General features: G+C 34.7%; 1 protein-coding gene across 50 annotated transcripts in view; it reads right to left on the bottom strand.

The window, feature by feature from the left end:
- Nrxn1 (neurexin 1) overlaps positions 1-19,208 on the bottom strand; it is a 1,065,367-nt gene that overhangs the window by 19,145 nt on the left and 1,027,014 nt on the right. For 31 of the 50 annotated variants that reach the window (XM_074049660.1, XM_074049666.1, XM_074049659.1 and 28 more), the window contains one exon: positions 2,893-2,980. In XM_074049660.1, coding sequence (XP_073905761.1) covers positions 2,893-2,980 — 88 coding nt within the window. The remainder of the gene's footprint in view (positions 1-2,892; positions 2,981-19,208) is intronic. The other 19 variants (XM_074049662.1, XM_074049685.1, XM_074049673.1 and 16 more) reach the window with 1 other exon arrangement.

Below are 19,208 nucleotides of genomic sequence, written 5' to 3' on the forward strand. Positions count from 1 at the left end.
ATAGAGCCAATTCTGCTAACAGAACAATACTGCATGAAGCACTAAAGAAGGGCAATGAAAAAAAGTCATAGGATAGAAAAGCCAATGTAGAAAAAGATTTCACTCACAAAATGCAATACAGAAAAAGAATCTATTTCTGGCATACACTGTGAAGACACTGAGGGAGACGATCACAAGACAAGCTTATGGCAATAGTAATGCAAAAGAATTTGCTTTGCTCTCTTATTTTAACAGGAATTGATGGATTGAAAAGTAAGGAGTAAGAGAAAAAATACTGAAGGAGAGGAAGTTAAACTAGGCTTGGTCTGAGAGTACTGACATAGTTATCATAAGATAGAGTCAGTAGCTGTGCATCTTGTGTTTTGTGCAACAGACTTTGATACAATATAAAAGAATTTAAGCTTACAGAACACAGCCATGTAGGCAGTGGGACAAACAGTGTCCTGCTTCATGGAGTTTATTTTCATGTGGGAAGGTGTAAGCTATACATTAAAACCATCTGGAGTATGGCTGTTGCCAAGCTTCTACTCCCTTGCCACCATGTTATAATATTTAACAAAGCAGACAAAAGACAGGTGAGTAAAAAGGAAAAGAGGAGACAAAAATGTTATCTCTCTCTTTTTCTTCATCTCTTTTTTTCTCTCCCCACCATCCCGTAGTTAGGTTCAATGTCCAGACAAAAAAACAGAGACTGTGGACTAGTCTCTAAGCAATGGTGAATAAAACCTGTAAGCAATGTCTAGAATAATTGGACCATTTAGCTCAAAAAGAAAGAAAAAGTGACAATTTCAGGTACAATTAGAGTTTTCACACTGGATTTACTAGGTACTTAAAGTAAAGGCTCTGATAAAGGAGGATGATTGCCTATACTAAGACAACAAAAGAGGGGTTCAGGCCAGAGAAAAATCAGCAAGAACTATAATTAGTAAGAACCTATGTAAAACATGTCTCGTTTGGGGGCTAGTACCAGTGGCAGGGTGGAGAACATAAGGAAAGGGTATAGGAGAGTGAATACTGTGGAAATATTGTGTACTCATGTATGAAAGGTATAAAATGAGACCTGTGGAAACTATGCTAGGAATGGGAGGAAAGGGGATAAAGAAGAATGATGGAGGGGTGAATTTAACTATGATATATTGTAAGAACTTTTATAAATGTCACAATGTAGCCCTGGTACAACAATAATATGACAAAAAAAAAAAACCTGTGTAGTTCTCACTACTATTTGAATATTGTATAAAATGCTGAGAAAGACTGACTATCTTAAAAAACCCACTAATTTTGAAAACAAAATCAACTACACTGAAATATAAACACATAAACCCCAGACTTTGTTGTTAAAATTACCCAAACTGGAAAATGTTGGAGAAGATGAGATACCAAAAAAGAAAAGAATGTCCTAGTGTGAGGGATTAACACCAGAAAGGTGGGCATGTGAGCCTGAGAGAAACAGGGAAAGAAAATTTGAGGGTGGGAATGATATAATAATATAAACCTCCCCCCCCACACTTTTTGACTAACATAGAGTAGTGAGAATGCCATTAAAAACAAGGCAAGATCTTAGCCAAGAGACTTGGGATGGTATTTTGAGGTGACCATACCTGTACATACAACCAAGAGGGACTAATTAGAGAGACCAATGAATTGGGAAAGTTGAATGGCTGGTAACCAGAGGTGTAAGAATTTAGCATGACAGATGATTCTGGGGCTGAGAGTCCTGTCTGTGGGGTGAAGTCTAGAAAGAGGGTGGGAGCACACCGAGCGGCTCCCACACGGGGGCTCCTGCTGAGTTCCTGTTCCTCAATGGTACTCAGCAGTTCTCTCAAGTGCTTGCATCCAGTAGGGGCAAGTGATATGCCAAAAAACAAAAAAACAGAGAGGGAGAGTGAGAGAAAGTGATGCAGGCAGTGCATTCTGAAACATTTTATATTCAGATGAGTAGATTTACTTTAAAATGGTATTTTTCAAAGAATGCTAATTATTTTATTGTGACATGAAGTTCTTTTGAGTTTCTAGGGGATGGCTATCTAGAAAGGTCATGAGCTAACAGTTAGTGGTTCATCTATATCACCACAGTCATTTAGTTAACACAAACAAAGAAATTACTGAGTTTTACGAAACAGCACTTTACAGACCAAATGAATGGAAATGACCCAGTAGTTGGTATTATGAAAATCAGACTGTGATTCATTCATTTTTAGGGTTCACAGCCTCCACTTAATGGCACAAGGGGTGTGTGGAAACAGTATTTATGTGTTAGTCATATCAGATGAGATACAAACATATCATAAAAAAGGAGGAGAAATTATTCATCATGTAGAAGTAAAATGCATCAGCTTGAATTTTAGGGAAACACTGACAGACTCAAATGTTTCTGTATTAAATGTCTCAAGGCCCTACCTGCTGTTTGGTTTACTATTGCCACAATGCTCTCACTTCTAAAATTCAGAAATATATCACTTAAGATAATTTTCTGGTAGAGCGAATGGTGGGGACATTTTGTCAGTTGGAAGGTCAAATAATTTCGCACAATGCACTGTAATTTTTTAGCCTTACAATTTTACTATAAGTGACCCAAGGGAAAACCCATTATACTGTTAGCTGCAAAAATTATGTTGCAAGCTAATGGAAAGTGAACAGTAAGGTGGCACCCTATGTGCAGTCTCCCATTGCTTTTATGAAATATATATTCTTGGTGGTTTTGTTTTTTAACATTAAAGAAAAAAATGTAGGAAAATTTATCCATGTAAAACAGCAAAGATTCTAATTTCCCAATATACCATTGTATAATGGGGTAGCTTTCTATGTACAATGGACACATCTTCTAAGGAAGATGGCATGCAGTAAACATTTACAATAAAGTCAAGGAAGTAAGAAAAAAAGTCGACTAACCTAACCCACCTGAGCTCGGCTCACAGGGGTCAATGTCCTCATCATCGCTTGGACACTCTGCTGAGGCCACAAGGATGTCATCTGTGGTCTGCAAAGGAATCACAGGCAGTAGATTAAGGTAAAGGCTTCTACATATGCTTTTATCTTAGTCTCATCGACAAATGAAACACAGTTTGTGTTTACTTCACATACTGAGAAAGCAAATTCAATTATTTCCTTCCCCAAAGACACAGCTTAAATTCATGAACAGATCACTCAAGGAAGTGTCTGTATCTATGGGAACACTTGATCGCAACATTTTACAAGAGGACATAGAAATGGTGATAGTCAACTTGCAGACAACATCCATCCCATTGCAAAGAGAAGCTGCACATAGCACCATACAGATATTTAAGACAACCTGGCAGAAACAGATGATCTGAAATTTATTACGGCCCCAGGAGTGCTACCATGTATGCATCAGTGGGCTTTATGTAGTACTTTGCTTGGCTCCCTGAAAGCAGAACAGTCATAACCTTTTACATTCACAACCAGGTAGAGTTTGATAAATCTTTGAGATGTAGCTTGTCATTATTAGAAAATATATATCTTTCACTGAGGCAAAAAAGGGAGCAAATATAGCTCATTTAAAGTGCTTTTACATTCAAATCTCATTTTTACAATGTTCAGATAGTGGGTATTGTTCTCCCCTTGTCCTTTTTATCATTAAGGTTTCACAATAAGTGAGATATTCACAGTAGGGTGGGGGTGAGGTGACTGCTTCCTCTGTGACATTCTAGTTGCTTCAGTGCACTTAACAGCAAAAAAGACAACTATCGCTGTAATAAAAAGCAGAGTGTGTAAATCCGAGCAGTTAGTCACATAACACATTGACAAGCATCAAAGGTTGTTTTTTACTGCCACTTACAAGCAGCAATAAACTGAACATAGTTGTTGCATGGAATTTGTGAAGGTTTGCATCAGATCTGGCTAACGCTAAAGTAAAACAGACAAGATCCAAGGTACAAGAAGAAAAACATCTCATTACATCTGCTAGGCATTAAGAAGGTTTGGATTGTTCAGAGGCTATTCAACTGCAAAATTGATGCCCTCTTCATTTAGAAGTAGAGTTAAAATAAGACATCTTAGTTCAAAAAAAAAAAGCAGAAATATGGTATGAGATTCATTACAGCAACACCTAATATTGTCAGAGGTTATAGTATCAATAAATAGATTTTAAGAAAGTTGTGGCATTTTTGAAAAATAGAGTCAAGAAGTAATGTAATTGATAAATATTAGGCCTAAAAATGATTCCAAGTGCAGGATCTTTAAGAATATAGAATATGTTCAGATGCCAAGGCTTCAGAATATAACTAAACAAATATAAGCCTTTAAATAGCATTTTGAAATGGGTTCACATTATTCTCCACTTAATTCTTTTGAGAGAATTTCTGGATTCATTTATCTTGTTGCTGTTATTTTGTAGGAGAAAAGTCAAAATACTGGTTTTGCTTGGAGTGTAAATTTTTAACAGTGAAAACTACTGCAAGTGGCAGGATAGTCATGCAGGTATCTCTTATTAAAATGTGCTTCATATGGGAAAACCCATCCTTCTTTTGGCACAAATTCATCATGCAAGATGCCATCCAAATTAACATGATAATGACAAGTGCTTATGTATTCTTGCAGGGCAATTGTGCCAGTCCATCCCAGAGCAGATCGCCAGCTTTATTCTAGGGCCTACTTCTAGTGGAAAGCTACTTTTATCCTCAAAGTTGAATACTCTTTCAAATTAAACAAAATTAGATTAAGTAATTAAACAGGTTGCAAGATTTTTTCTCATTTTTCTTGGGGAATTTTAAGTATATTCATGTAGATAAATGTTTTAAACCAGTTGTTTTCTTTTTTCACTAGCGTATAGTAGTTGTACAGGGGAGAATATATTGTGATATTCACATATCTCCTTACAATTTATGTTAATTAGATTCACCTCCTCCACCTAAACCAGTGGTTTTCATCTCGATGGTGATATTATTGCCCTTCCCCTCCCCCACCTGTAGTGCTATTTGGTAGTGTTTAGAGATGTTTTAGGTTACAGTTGGGGTTGTGGTTCAGGTTGCTATTATTATCTAGTAGAGACCAAGGACACTGCTAAACCATCTACAAAACAGGCCACATCTCTAAGAGCAAAACATTACCTGCCCTAAAATGTCATTTGTGCCAAAGATAAGAAATCCTGCTGTTACACTTTAAGAGTTGTTCTGTGCTTTATTTTTTTATCTGAAAAAAAATGGAGTATAATAGATCTATTGTTTTAAGGATTAAATCAGTGCATGAAAAATACCTAGAATAATACACATTGTAAATGTCAATCAAAACATTTCAGTGTTATCAACATTGTCTTTAATACTTCATGAAGTAGCACCATTTTGATTAAATTGTTCTGCACTATGTTTAAAATTAATCCAGTTTTAGATCTTAAACTCAAAGTTTTACATACAAATTATTTTCAACTTAAGGGTTCATGTTAGAATTTGTATAAAAATATAGTAGCTATGTTGGTACTTTCTGAACTAAGCCTCCATCTTTTATAGCCTATGTTCGAATTGTGACTTAGAGAAGCATCAGATATAAATAAAGAGGATTGTTTCTTAAATTAAATTCATGTGCTACAAATGTGTGACTCAGTGGCTAATATTCCATGCAGAATAAATTATTTAGATGATGCAAATCAAAATTTTTAAAGCAATTTTCTTTTGGAATAATACAACAAATAGAAATATTATAATGCTCTTAGTGCTATCTTTCACAAAACAGAATATCTAAAATAACAAAAGATGTCATACAACAGTACCTCACATAGCACTCTTAGAGTAGGAAAAAAATCACTGTACAAATATGATCTTTTTATAAAACTATATTTTATTTTTAAGGTAGTTTTCCTATTGTAATAACTAAGCATTCTTGGTTTTCATGTATTATTTTCCTTCAGAAATTAAAAGCCAGCAACAGTCTTGTTCTAAACTCAATAGATGTCTTGGCAGAAATCATCACGGTATGAAAAATCAGGAAGTGGCTCAAGTATAGAGGAAAAAATCAAATTTCATTTTCAGGTGGAATTAACTGAACAATTTTCTGGCCAAAGCTGTGTAATTTAAATTTAATTCACTATGCTTGGAGCTGCCTCTCTATGACTTACTGTTGAGAAAGTGGTAGAAAAAACCCTCAAATATGTCACATTAATCAATTCTATTCTTTCATATACTTCTCCTTGATGTTTATAACCTTTCTCAGAAAAGAGACAACCTGCTGGAAGAGACAACATAGTGATCAAGCAAAAGCATTAGCTTTACATAACAGTCCATTTAGGTAAGTGTCTCTAATTGGGCATTTAACCACTCACAGGTCAAAATACCACTGTGATCATCCCTAACAGGGGACGTCTGTGCATGTACAAGGCAAGCATCTGTTCTTGTTTCAAACGCCTACTAAAACTAAGTCTCTGTACCTTTAGAGAAAACAATGACATAGACAGACTGCAAGAAATAAAAGCACTGCCACTTGATCCATATTCTTTGCACATGAATGTCAACATGTGGAGTTTCAGCAAATGTAATTAGAATGTGGGAGAAAGAATGCTTAATGCATACAAGTTAGATAATTTTGCTTAATGTTATTTGACCATTTAGAAACTACAGAAACACTGATGTATTTTTGTTAAATTTTTCTCAGGTAGGCCATCATTGATGGTGGAATTTGCTCTATGGACACTTGCATACCTGTGTGGTTAAAAATACATGGTGAGAGGATGGATGAACTAATCTAGCATTTAGTATTATATTCCCACTAAGAACATCATTCCTAGACTTTATGTCTCAAGATTAGCAGTTGTGCTGACAACTGACACATTCCAGTCAACACAACTACAAGGAAAAAAACTTGACTAGAAGGACGAATTTGCTTTGCGAAGAAAAGAACTATTTCCAACTTCCCAGTAGGATGTCTACTATGAATTTGCTTCCTACAAAACAATCCTTGACTTATTCTAAAATTTTAATTTAAATTTTGTTTCTAAACAGCGAAATTCTATATTGTTATATATCCAAATACAAAGTTAAAAAAAATCATGTCAAGTAATGGTGCTTTTTATATGAATGGTACTAGCTGAAGTGTGCTATGTTTGGTTAATTGATGGGCACATGCTTTTGGTGATGTTTCTCTCTACATGGATCAGGACTTTCATGATTAAATCTAACAGTTCTTCAGAAAATATTTATCACTAGGTGAGGTTTCTTGAAAAGACATCTAACAAGATTCAGAGTTAGTGCCACAAATTCCCCAAGAAAAATACAATCCATTTGTACCTATGGAACAAGAAGTTTCTAGAAGGTAGGGGAAGTCATAGTTGACACTACAGAAAAATAACTCAATTGTAACATATATACAATTGTAAAACAGAAATTAATTTGATAAAATGAAATCAATAAAGAAATATATCAAGTTGGCAATTCTGGCTAATCAGCAATTCTATTAGAAGGACAAAATGAACTTAAGGTAGTTTCCATTGTTTAAATCAAATTTGATGCTTATTTGTTCATTGTTTTTCTCTGAGAAGCAGACAGCATACAAAGATGTCAGTCTTGTGGTTCTGTATTTAACAAAAATAATAAAATGAGACTCAACATGTGGAGGATAAATTTTAGCTGTAGTACATGAGTAACAAATACAATGAGAACCAATTAGTCAGTAAATACAAAGCACCTCATTTATGCATAGTATTTTTGGTGGGGACAAAATATATTCACTACATATGAAGGTGTAAATTAGAGCTTCTACCTCAAATAACTTATAGTTTTGTTCTAAAGCAGATGAAGAAATCACTCTAATGAAATAACAATCAAGTCAATTCAAATAGTTTATGTTTCTTGAAACAATGCTTCTATATCTATTACCTCATTTATTATTCAGCAACAGAATTCTTATTCAAAATGCAGGTGGGTGGAAGTGTTAGAGTGCTATAGTTAAGTGTGTGCTCATAAAAAAATTCATTTGTATACTCATTTACGTGATTTGAATGTGTGAATGTTGGCATTTATGAATATTTAGGGCAAAGCTTAAATATTCCTGAAAACAGCCAGCTTTCACATTTCTTTAATGTTCTTTCCCAGTTGATGCCTGAGGCTATTACAAAAAGTGACCATAAATCAGCAGTCTGCTTGGGAAAAAAGACAGACTTGAAAGGCATTCAATTTTCTTCAAAATTTCCTCAGCTGTTTAAAATGTATGCAATGGTTTCCAAACAGTTAAAGTTGGTTTAAGTAGAAAAATTCCACTATGGTAAAGAGATCACATGTCTTACTCAGTATAACATTCATTTTTATGTATATTTGATGCTGGTTATCCTAACAGGCACAATTCAAGAAAAACAGAAATGTGGGGATAATGTTGCAAGAGAAATGAATTTTAAGGAAATGATGGGAGAAAGAATAAAACTGGATTTTCAGCTGGTCAAAAAACATGGTTCTAGTCAACTTATGCAAAATAGTAAACCTTTAAAAAAGAAATCCCAGTGTCAGGAAACTTGAAACTAAATTTATGTTTTTAAGCAAAGACAGCTTATCTCTTCTGTTATTTCTTGAAACTACTGATGGCTTCTGTGCTTATATTGAATTTCCACTTTTAGCCAAGACAGTATAGGAGGTTCAGCCAAAAGACAAGGTTAAAGTGAGGTCTTAAACTTTCATAAAGGCATCAGAATATCTATTCTCCTGGATTCTCACAATTAGAATTTGTTGATGTAAGATCTCCAAATACTGCAGGTAGCGGAGTACAGGTACTGAAAGGGTATCCAGACTATGGGGGCAATAGTCAAGTACGATCATCTGCTACTCATTTTGCTTATGAACAAAGCACTTTCTGAAATGATTCTGGCCACATCCAAATTAAATAAATGTTGACAGATGTTTACAAATACAAATGTAGGCATCTATCTGTGTCAATATGAATCTCTCCTCCAACTATTGGGACTGAGTGGACCAATTAGTCACACTGGTTGAACTGAAAATCATTATTGGTAATGAGGCCAAAACAGACTTTATGATTATAACCTGCCAATGATGGACAGTTTCAACTATCATGTTTCCAAAGCCCAGGCTTTCATTGTTGGCATGTAAAACATTGGGAAATGAAATCATGTTTTAGTTGAACAGTCATATATTTTCTTGCAGTGAACCAACCTTAGTGGTTGTTAATCTAAGTTCTTCATGTTACATGTCAGGAAACTGGATCTAGAAGATTAAAAATTTTAAACCACGATTATATTGGTAATTAATGGCAAAGCTAGAGATTATCTAGACCTTCAATAGATTGTGTTTATCTCCTACTCCAGATAATGTTTATCCATCTAACCATGTATTCATCCATCCATCCATCCATCATCCCAAACCACCTTCTTCCTGAAGAAATTTGTCGTGGTTTACAAATATACGTGATAAAATAAATTTAAACCAAGTGAAAAGGCGGCAAAAACAAGAATAGGTATTGCATTTTAGATAAGAAAGCACTAAAATCATCAGAAGAAACAGATATAGAGACATACATATATGGCTATTGCAAAGTCTGATGTGGCAGAAAACACAGAAAGGACACTCACAAGAGCAAAATCAATGAGAGAGTTAAAAATTGTAAAATCCAATGATCAAAAACTCATTTTGATATCCCTATCATTATTTTTAAATGAACTAAATCCAGAAAGTTATTTATTTGCTTGTGTCAATCTTATTAAATTACTTTTAAGGAACTTAAATGACATTGCAGCAGTCATAGAAAGAATATGTAAATTATTGAATCTTTTCCTGTCTTTTAATCTCCTTAAATATTGAAGATTGCAGTGCAATGAAAAAATTAACATAACCACTACTCTTTTCTCATTAAGCCTTTCGTGAATATCCATCCAGTTTCCAAGGTTCTGCTTATTAACTACTGTCTTTACAACATGAGTAGTAACGAGATACTCATCTTTGTCTCTCTCAGCCATCATTAGGGTTTTGTCAAATTATTTATTATTACAAATAGAGTGATAATTTATTAGTAATGCTGCTTGTTTTCTCCAGAAACAATGTAGATGTAACTTCATTGATTGCTTTCAGGATGGCCTTCAAATTGTAGGTTTCAAATCAAATAAATTCATTCCCTCTGGAATAATTCTAATTATGATATGTTGTAAGCATATATGTAAATGTCACAATATATCCCCCTGTACAATTATTGTATGCTAATAAAAAGTGTTAAAAAAAACAAAAGTGGAGGGAGAAGCCACAAACAGCCAGTTATTCAAACTATTTCTGTGCTATTGGATGTTGCCACATCCACTGTCACCTTGATAGAGCTTTAACCTGGTAACATATGAGAATTTCTGTCCCACACAGTATTTAGAGCATAGAACAGCAAGAAATACAGATGTGACTGGAAATGGTGATGACTTAATTAACAGAAAGTTTATTTTCTAATATTATTTAGAGCTATGAGTTGAGTACAAACGAGGTTTTATACTGAGATCTCCTAATATCTGGGCAACACTTCTATGAATATATCTATGGAACAATGATTCGTTATTTCAGACGTCACACTACTACTTTGTTCCTTACTAAGAGGATCCAATCCTTACTACTTCTAGTTGAACCGAAGCTGTAATTCTCCATCTTGACTACTTTATTTCTTATGGTGTACACTTTGGTTTACTAATGTATTGTTGGGATGAGGTACTACTGAAACACCTCAGTTTAATTTTTACTATGCTGATCACTAAAGTAAAACAAATGCTAGTTCAAAATTCTCAGTTTTGTCTCATAAGCAATATGCATTATTTTGTATTGGTTTCTATGTTATAACCAGTACATATGATTATATATAATATGTGAATATATATACATATGTAATCATAGTTATATATGAATCATAGTAATTTCTTTATCATCCTGGTGTAGTGGTGCACACATGTATTCTTAGTGCTCAAAAGGCTGAGGAAGGAGGATTATGAGTTTGAGGTCGCCTGGGTTACATAGAAAGACCCTGTCTCAAAAACAAAAACAAAAGAATCATAATAACTTCCATATGTATGTGAAAACATTTTGAAAAGTATGAAAGTACTCACAATGCATGTTTATGTGTTATTACAACTAATAAGAAATCTTTTTTTTTTTGCCCCTCATGTGAATGTACTCTTTTGTAGGGGTACCTCCTTTTATCTCAGGATAGAATTCATTTTAGCATTGCTTATAGGGTATATAGGTGAATTTCACTGGTAACCTACAAGAAAGGCAATGCAAATTCATGTTTGGCAATACATTTCAACAGGAGACAGAGACAGAGAGAGATTCTTTTCTAGGGTAGTCCATTCAGCAATGCTCCTTGTTTTAGTGGTTATATTTATAGTTATAACATGACTTTGCCTATGGTGTGTTTGCTATGTGGATTAATCATATGCTAATGAACTCTGACAAGACACTGAACAATATTTTTTAGTGCACTATAATAGTGGAGGTATTCGCCTTTCCAAATTATCTCGAACTCTAATACTTTGGTAACTGCTTGGATAAGTTTTGTTTTACTTCTAATTCTTTTGTGTGACATAGTTTATGTGTATGTTTTATTCTTCAAAAGCATCTATTATAGGAGTTTAATAGAGTTGATTGACGTTGTCATAACCACTCAAACACCTGAGTTATAATCTTGAGGAATCTGTACATATAAAAGCATTTTATGAAAATAACTATGATTGTGAACAAATAATATCTTTGAAAATGGGATTATTGTAGTTAAGAGTGAGGGATTGATTTTTCTTAAAAATGGAAGAAATACTATGTACAACACTTGAGTTTGCTATAATCATTGCATTAAAAAATCTTATTCTTGATGGTATTCTTTGTGGTATTCTTATTCTTTGTGGTATTTCTTAGCTAAATGAAACTTTTTTACAGGAAGTTTTCTGAGGAAGTCTAGTATTGTGGTATAGCACCAACTCATACAAATAGACCTTCATACATTTCCCCTTTCCCCCAACGGGTCCCCCTAAGTTGCCTCCTAGGCTTGGAACTCTTACAAACCTATCCTTCCTTCTGGTGCTTGAGGACAGATGGTCACCCTTCCTTTTGGTGCCTGAGGACAGTAGGCCACCCTGCATTCTGTAACTATAAACTCTTCTACATAACAACTAATCATGAATTTGCTGACTGAACATAAAGTGTTTGGGGTTTGTGGTTTCAGGGTCTTAAGTTCTCATTTTCTGGGAAATACATGAATGGGAGGAAAATTTCACAATTCAATAGTATATAACCTCTGTATTAGTTTTCCTTCAGTCAGTTTTCCATGGGCTTATTACCTTACTTTAGTAAGTGCCTTCCATTACTGTACAACTAACTGCAAGAAGGTTCTTTCTCTATGACATAGTCTTGCTGATGGTGGCAAAGCATAAATACATCCTATCATTAACTAGCCTTAACCCAGAACCCAGGTATGACCCACAGTGACCCATTATCTATGTCAGTTCTCTCTATTAGAGATGAAAATAAGGGAAGTGTTACCTGTTGAAACTATTCCAGGAATTGGGGGGGAGACTAAGGAGAATGGTGGATGGGGTAAATTCGAGTATGATATATTTGATATATTGTAAGAATGTTTGTAAATGCCACAATGTACCCCTACCCAGCACAATAAAAAAATGAAGATTTCTTTTCTTTATGAGCATAAATAAATAAATAAGAAATTCATAGCAAAAAAAATGATAATAAGGAGAGCTACCATTGAATGCTCTCCCACCTACAGGTTTTCTTGGGGGTGCATGATAGTAACCTAACATGTGCCACTTTCCTGTGCCAGGTGGTTGTGAGACTTTCCAAATCCTTAAGAATGTGCTTAGAGATAGTAATCAATTCTGTCTGGCACAAATATGAGTGCCCATTTCTTTCTAGTGCATAGGTCCTTCTGGTCTCTCTCCATACTCGTAATCATAGGCAGAGGAATAGTGTATGGAAATCATTGCAGATATATCTAAAATTCTTAATAAGGATTTCTGAAAAGTTAAAAGGCTCCTGAGAATCATAGAACAACAGAGGTGGAATGACCAACAGAGGAGTGAGAAAGACCTGAGATGGGGAATAAAAAGAAAAAAAAAAATCTTATTCTTGATGGTCATTCAAGAATATATAAGACCACTGTAAATCTTTTTACAACAAAGTATATTTATCACAATTGCTCATTTATAAGGGCTTATTAAATCTCAAAATAAGAGTGAGCAAGTATGAATTATTCTCCAAGAGTATAACTCCTAAGAATAGGAGATAAGAATTGTGGCAAAATCACAGTTCTTCAAAGATTTTATCTGCCTGTAACATCTCTGGAAGTGACAATGAAATCTTACAACTGGTTTCCACATTATACCTCATGGTTGAAAATTTATGGTAGAGAAATAGGAAAAAGTGACATTATCTTTAACAGAAAGAGAATGACTGAAGGTTATAAGGGAGGCAAAGTTAAAAATGTCTTCTAGTAAGTTGGTCTGCCTATTTTTATGAAGCACTCCTGTCCTTCAAGAAAGCAGTAAGATAAAGTCCTCTTGGTAGAAATGACTGTGAAAAAAATAATTCACTATTATTTTCCTTTTTTCCCTATATAACAGTCCCCAACTCCCTATGCCTCCTGTGGACTCTATTGTAAGAGTTTTATATTTATAAATACTTTTATTTAATTGCAAGGAAGCTATCTATGCCTTTATAGTGTTTTCCTCCAAAATCTAACTATGGTATGAAAATTTCACCTTCTTCCTGAAATACATCACATGAAGATAAAGACAAGGCTGAGACCAGTCATTAAATTCAGATCAAGAAAAAAATGTAGGGCAAAATGCACTCATACAATTCACTTCCATTGATTCTTCTATGCATTTACCCATTTATTACTTCATCCATCCATTCATAAGTATTTCTTCAATACTTACACAAGGGAGAATTATAATAAAAATTATGATTTTCTGACTGGATATTTATAGTGCAGTCATGAAGCATGCAGTTCAATTTCTTTTCAGTTTGAAGGTGGCATCTATCCTTTGATGAATTAGTTAATCTTTTACATTTGCTGCAGTTTGAAAGTTGACACTGTATATTCAAGGTTTCATTGCCAATGCCTGGCATAGTACCTAGCAACAGGAAACAAATATCTGGCCAATACCATGCTTTTTTTTTGGCAGCTCTGAGGCTTGAACTCAGGGCCTCACACTTGCTAAGCAGGATCTCTACCACTTGAGTCACTCCACCAGTCCCAATATCTGGCCAATGAATCAGTCATGATTCGAGGCAGTATAATGAAGAGACTAACGGTTTCCATGAGAATAAATTTGTGATATAAGAGACAGTCTGTTTTTGCTCTGCTAAAATACTTTCTGGCACAAGGAAGGTGCTCTGGGTGTACTTGTTGATTCAATTTGAGACACCATGAGCCCTGACACTTGAATTCTAGTTCTCTTGATTAAATCAGTAATTTGCCTACATTCTATCAAGATAATTTGCTATATACACACGGATAAGGGTATGTACAGAGGGGAAATGGCAGCTTTCAATAATTCTCAAAGACAATTTCTAAGAGAGCCCTATTGTTCTAGTAAATATTGCAATCTCCCTGCCTTGAACTGTAAAAAGGAAACCAGGTGTGTGGCAAAAGTAGGTGTCCTATGAGCAGGAGGTTGCTCTTTCTACCATTGAGCATAGGAGTATGATGTTTGGGAGCTGAACAAACTGGATCTAAATCCAAGCTCTGTCACTTACCAGCTATGTGACTGAGGGTGTTTCCTAACATCTCTAGATTTCTTCCTGTTTAAAAGTGAAGTTATTTTTATGAATTTTACAGAAGTATTCTGAGTGTTAAATTATCCAAGGCTAGATAGGTATGTACGAACATAGTAACTGACATATAGAAGACATTATTGAGCGTTTATTACATACATACAACTGGCTCTCAAAATGTACTAATTTTGTTTTCAAGCCACCATGAAAAGTTTATTCCTAGCACTGGACCCCCCTAAATCTTTAGACAAAGAAATTCCCTCCAGAAATAGTGCAATTTCCTGACAAAGTCACACTTCTATATTTAAACAGTCTTTAAACAGAGCAAATTATATATTTGATATTCTTTTAAAAATACCTCAGAAATCTTGAAAATACGTAAACCATAGAATATAAGCAAGCATTCAACAAGTGGAGCATTCATCAAGCATTCATCACATTTGGAGGCTCTCTGAGTTATCTGTTTTAGTTCCTTTATAGTTAAAGAGAGGGAATTTCTAAATTTGTATGGTCAGGTGTGGGTCAGGTGAGCAGTATCAAATAACTTCCTCATATAGTGTGGAACCTAGGAGGAGATACTGACTTCCTGGCTTTCCATCCAGTTGGAACCTTACTCCTATCACTCTCAGTTTTATATTTGGATATGGGGACAAGAAAAATAGCAGCAGCAACAAGTTGCTACTTTTCTTACATGATTTACCTTAGTCAATACTGCTCTTTGTTTTATTGAAATTTTAAGCAAGACCTTTGAAAAATAGAGAATGTCATCTATCAACACCAATCATGGGTGTCAGACTGGAGATCACTCAGCAGCTAGTGCAAAGTCTGTTAAGGATCAACCAAAGAAGACTCATGCAGGACTGGGCGAGAGTTTTGCTAACTGGCTTCTATTGAGAACTAGGAGCTTCATTAGGCAGGCTGCCTTTGTGCATATGAATCATCAAATGGCATCTGTTGCTGCACTCTTTCCACAGGTGTTTGAGTGTGTTATTTAGTTGTGCTGTTATCTAATGACAAATTCTTTGACACTACACACACTTACATGCTTTTTGGCCATTAAAAAGTTGAGATAAGATAAAGATCACAAGTAAAACACAGATCTCTCAGCAATTAACCACATCCACTCTTGGATAGCTTTTCTCTCTCCACCTTGCATTTATCGTCTGTCCCACTGAATTCTGACATGTTTGCTTGCACTTGCTATCATGCCTGTGTCATCTGGACATGTCTTTTTCCTCTCTGCCACCCCTTCCTGCCTTTTGCCCTTCATTCTCATTACTGCGATCTCTGCTGATTAAGGGCATGAAACAAACCTATTCACAATAAATGTGCCATTTGTCATCAGGAGAACTTCTGAAATCATGTTAAGTATAGCCTTTTAAACACAAAGTTCAGAAGATAATTTTTCTTACAGATTTGATATCACTGAGGTGAGCACGTTATGCTCTCAGAATCCAAAAAGTATTGTTGAGCCAAAGGTTCCCTGAACTGCTTTTATTTTTAAAATTATGCAAACTCTAACTCGCTTTTTTCTCTTCCAAAGCTTTGCCATTCTTTTTCCCTTCCAGTTTGCTTCTTTAGATAATTTTTGAACCAGAAATTCAGATAATCAGGGTTCTCTTTCTTGAGAAATGGTAAATTGGCTCTAAGAAAGTCTCAAATAAGAAAGCCCAGGTGCTTCAGAGTCATGGTTCATGGCTTCCAATATACAAGACCTGTTAGTTTCCTCTAAATACAAAGTTCCTCATAAAGACAGTACATTTATTGTAAATGTTACAATGTACCTCCAGCATGACAATAATAAAAACATTTAAAAAAATAAATAAACTGACAATTGAGAAAAACTAAAAAAAAAAAAGATAGTACATTTATTTGTAGGTGATTCTTCCAGCAATATTTGTACTATGATAATTCCCAAGTATACTGTTCTTACTTCATTGAGTTCAAGAAAACTTATCAAAATGATTCCATGTGTCTCAGTTTCTATTTTTTTAAGATCTAGTCAAATAAAAACTAAGTCTTTTTTGTGTTCCATTGAGTTTCCTAGGAAAGAAATGGCAATGTAATAAGAGAGGTGGCTGCCTTACTGTTTTTAACCACCTTGGTCCTGAATGACTGGGAGGTATATTGACTTCTACTTAAAAGTAGAACATGATGCAGTCATGCAGGATCCAGTTATATTTATCAAGACTTGGTGATACTGTGAGCAGAGGGAGGGATGCTCTCTCTCAATAGTAGCCTCTTTTCTGGCTTCTTAAGACAAGCTATTTCCTTGGCAAATTGAGAAATCTGAGAACTGGTCACGGGGTCTTATAATGCTGTTGCCTAATGACTTTGTGCATGGTCATTGGCGTTAGGACACCAACTTTAAATCTGGGCTCCATCACTGGAGCTGTTAGCATTTGGGTGATTTATTTAAGCTCTCATTTGTAAAATGGGAGGAATTCATTAACAATCTCTGAAGTGTAGTTGTAAGAATTAGAAAATCATAATGGATGGCATGCTTACCATTGTTTCCAGTATATAGCAAGCACTAGATATGTTTTGGCTTTCACCCTAATTATTATTTTATAAGACATAACTCTAATGTGCCAGGAGGCAATGTTTTTCTCATTGAGGTAGGCAAAATCCCAGCATCCTAACAACCATAAAAAGGCAGATTATTTACATTTGCCTTGAATAGAATATTTTTACATAGGAAGGAGAATAGCAAAATATTGCATGAAGAATGGAAATATACTTTTTCCTGAATGTTCTATTTTGCTCTTGAACATTTAAACTCCACTTTATTTTAAAACATACTCCTAACCATTCCAAAGCATTTTCGAGTTGGAAAGCCTTTTTTGTTTCATAATAAGCTAACTGCAGGTGCAAACTCGAGGGAGAAAGACCTTGGAAATTTTAAGTATGTTGCTATGGCAATGGTTTGCAAAAATGTGTATGAGATCCATCTTAGCACACAAGCATTCAACATAGTTCATATGTGGCGGATCAAACCACTAGGCACACAATGTTTGCAAATCATTGTATCTTGAAAGGTACAGAAATAATTGTCTGGTGATTATAGAAACCAGAAGTCACAAAATACCATTTATTTATTTATTTATTTTTAGTGCAAATATACAGATACTAGATAGTCTTTCATTATCTGCTCTAAACTGGCCTTTCTCCATAGTTTTTCTGCTCAAAGAGAAGCTGAATATATAAACTCAAAAATAATCATTCTCACAATTGTTGCAAATACAGAGTAGTACATTGACTACAAAATAGCTGTGGAAATTTTCTACTAAATTTCATATTAGTTTTCTAATTCACAATTGACATACCCTTCAAGAAGCATGATAATTTTTTAAGACTGTTGTATTAAAACAAATTGTTAGTCTAATGAATTGAAGAGGATCTTTTCAAAAGGGTGCTCTATTATAGTGCAAGAAAGAAAGTGAAGGAGTGCAGTTCTAGTCCTTAAATCACCCTATCCGCAAGCATCATCATCACCAACAGCAAAAAGAGAGCAAAAGATATCATTTTATCTCATGTGAACTATCCCCACCTGAAATATTCTCAAATGGTTTGATTAATGCTTTTTAAATGTTAAAACGTAAATAAAAGCAATGATTCTTGACAAAAGCATTCTTTTTTCTCCACAAATGGAATCCACAGAACATTATAATTGTGAAATTTTAAAGCTATCTATTTTGCTGCAGGAAATAATTGTTAACAAATTCTCTATAAAATGCAAGGCTCTTCCCACCTAAAATTAGTACAGCATAAATTAAATCAATTTTTTAAAAAAGTATTTACCAGTGAAAAAAAGAAGCTGCATTTTTAGGGTGTATATTCTTCAGTTTCCCTAGCAAAAACATTTGCTGTAAATGAATCATCATGATACAAAGTGTCCTACATAAAATGAGGCCACAGGGGACCCCACTATCTTCTGCATTGGTTACTGACAAAATCCCTCACAAAAGACTATTAGGTACAAACTCCTGACAGTCATTTAAAAATTCACTTTGCTCCTCTAAATTTGACCCATCTTCCAACACACACAAACACACACACACACACACACACACACACACACACACAAAATCATTATCTATACCCCAGGCTCTGCTTTAACAGCTTGTAGATGTACTTTAAAACTGCAGTCTTATTCTCCTTACCTACCCACCCCCTCCCCCCCCCAAAAAAAGCCTGCAGCAATGCTGGAATTAAACAAAGAAGAACACAATAATTAGATATGCAAACTGTCAAGTGGATCTAAAGAGGAAAATAACTCAGAAAGCACAACAATCAGCATTTTCAAGCTCTAACAATTTGCATTGAATTCCCATTTATTTTAAACAAAAATAGATTTGGTTTTCTGAAAAATGTTCACTGGACTTTCTATAGAAATAGGGCAAATCAGCTAATGTATCTTTTATATCCTTGATGTCTATGATGCTGATATAGTAGAAAAATCTTTAGTCCTACACTCTTTTATAACCATATTCAACCAAAAAA

The sequence above is a fragment of the Castor canadensis genome, chromosome 12 (assembly GCF_047511655.1).
Source record: "Castor canadensis chromosome 12, mCasCan1.hap1v2, whole genome shotgun sequence".
NCBI classification, from domain to species: domain Eukaryota; kingdom Metazoa; phylum Chordata; class Mammalia; order Rodentia; family Castoridae; genus Castor; species Castor canadensis.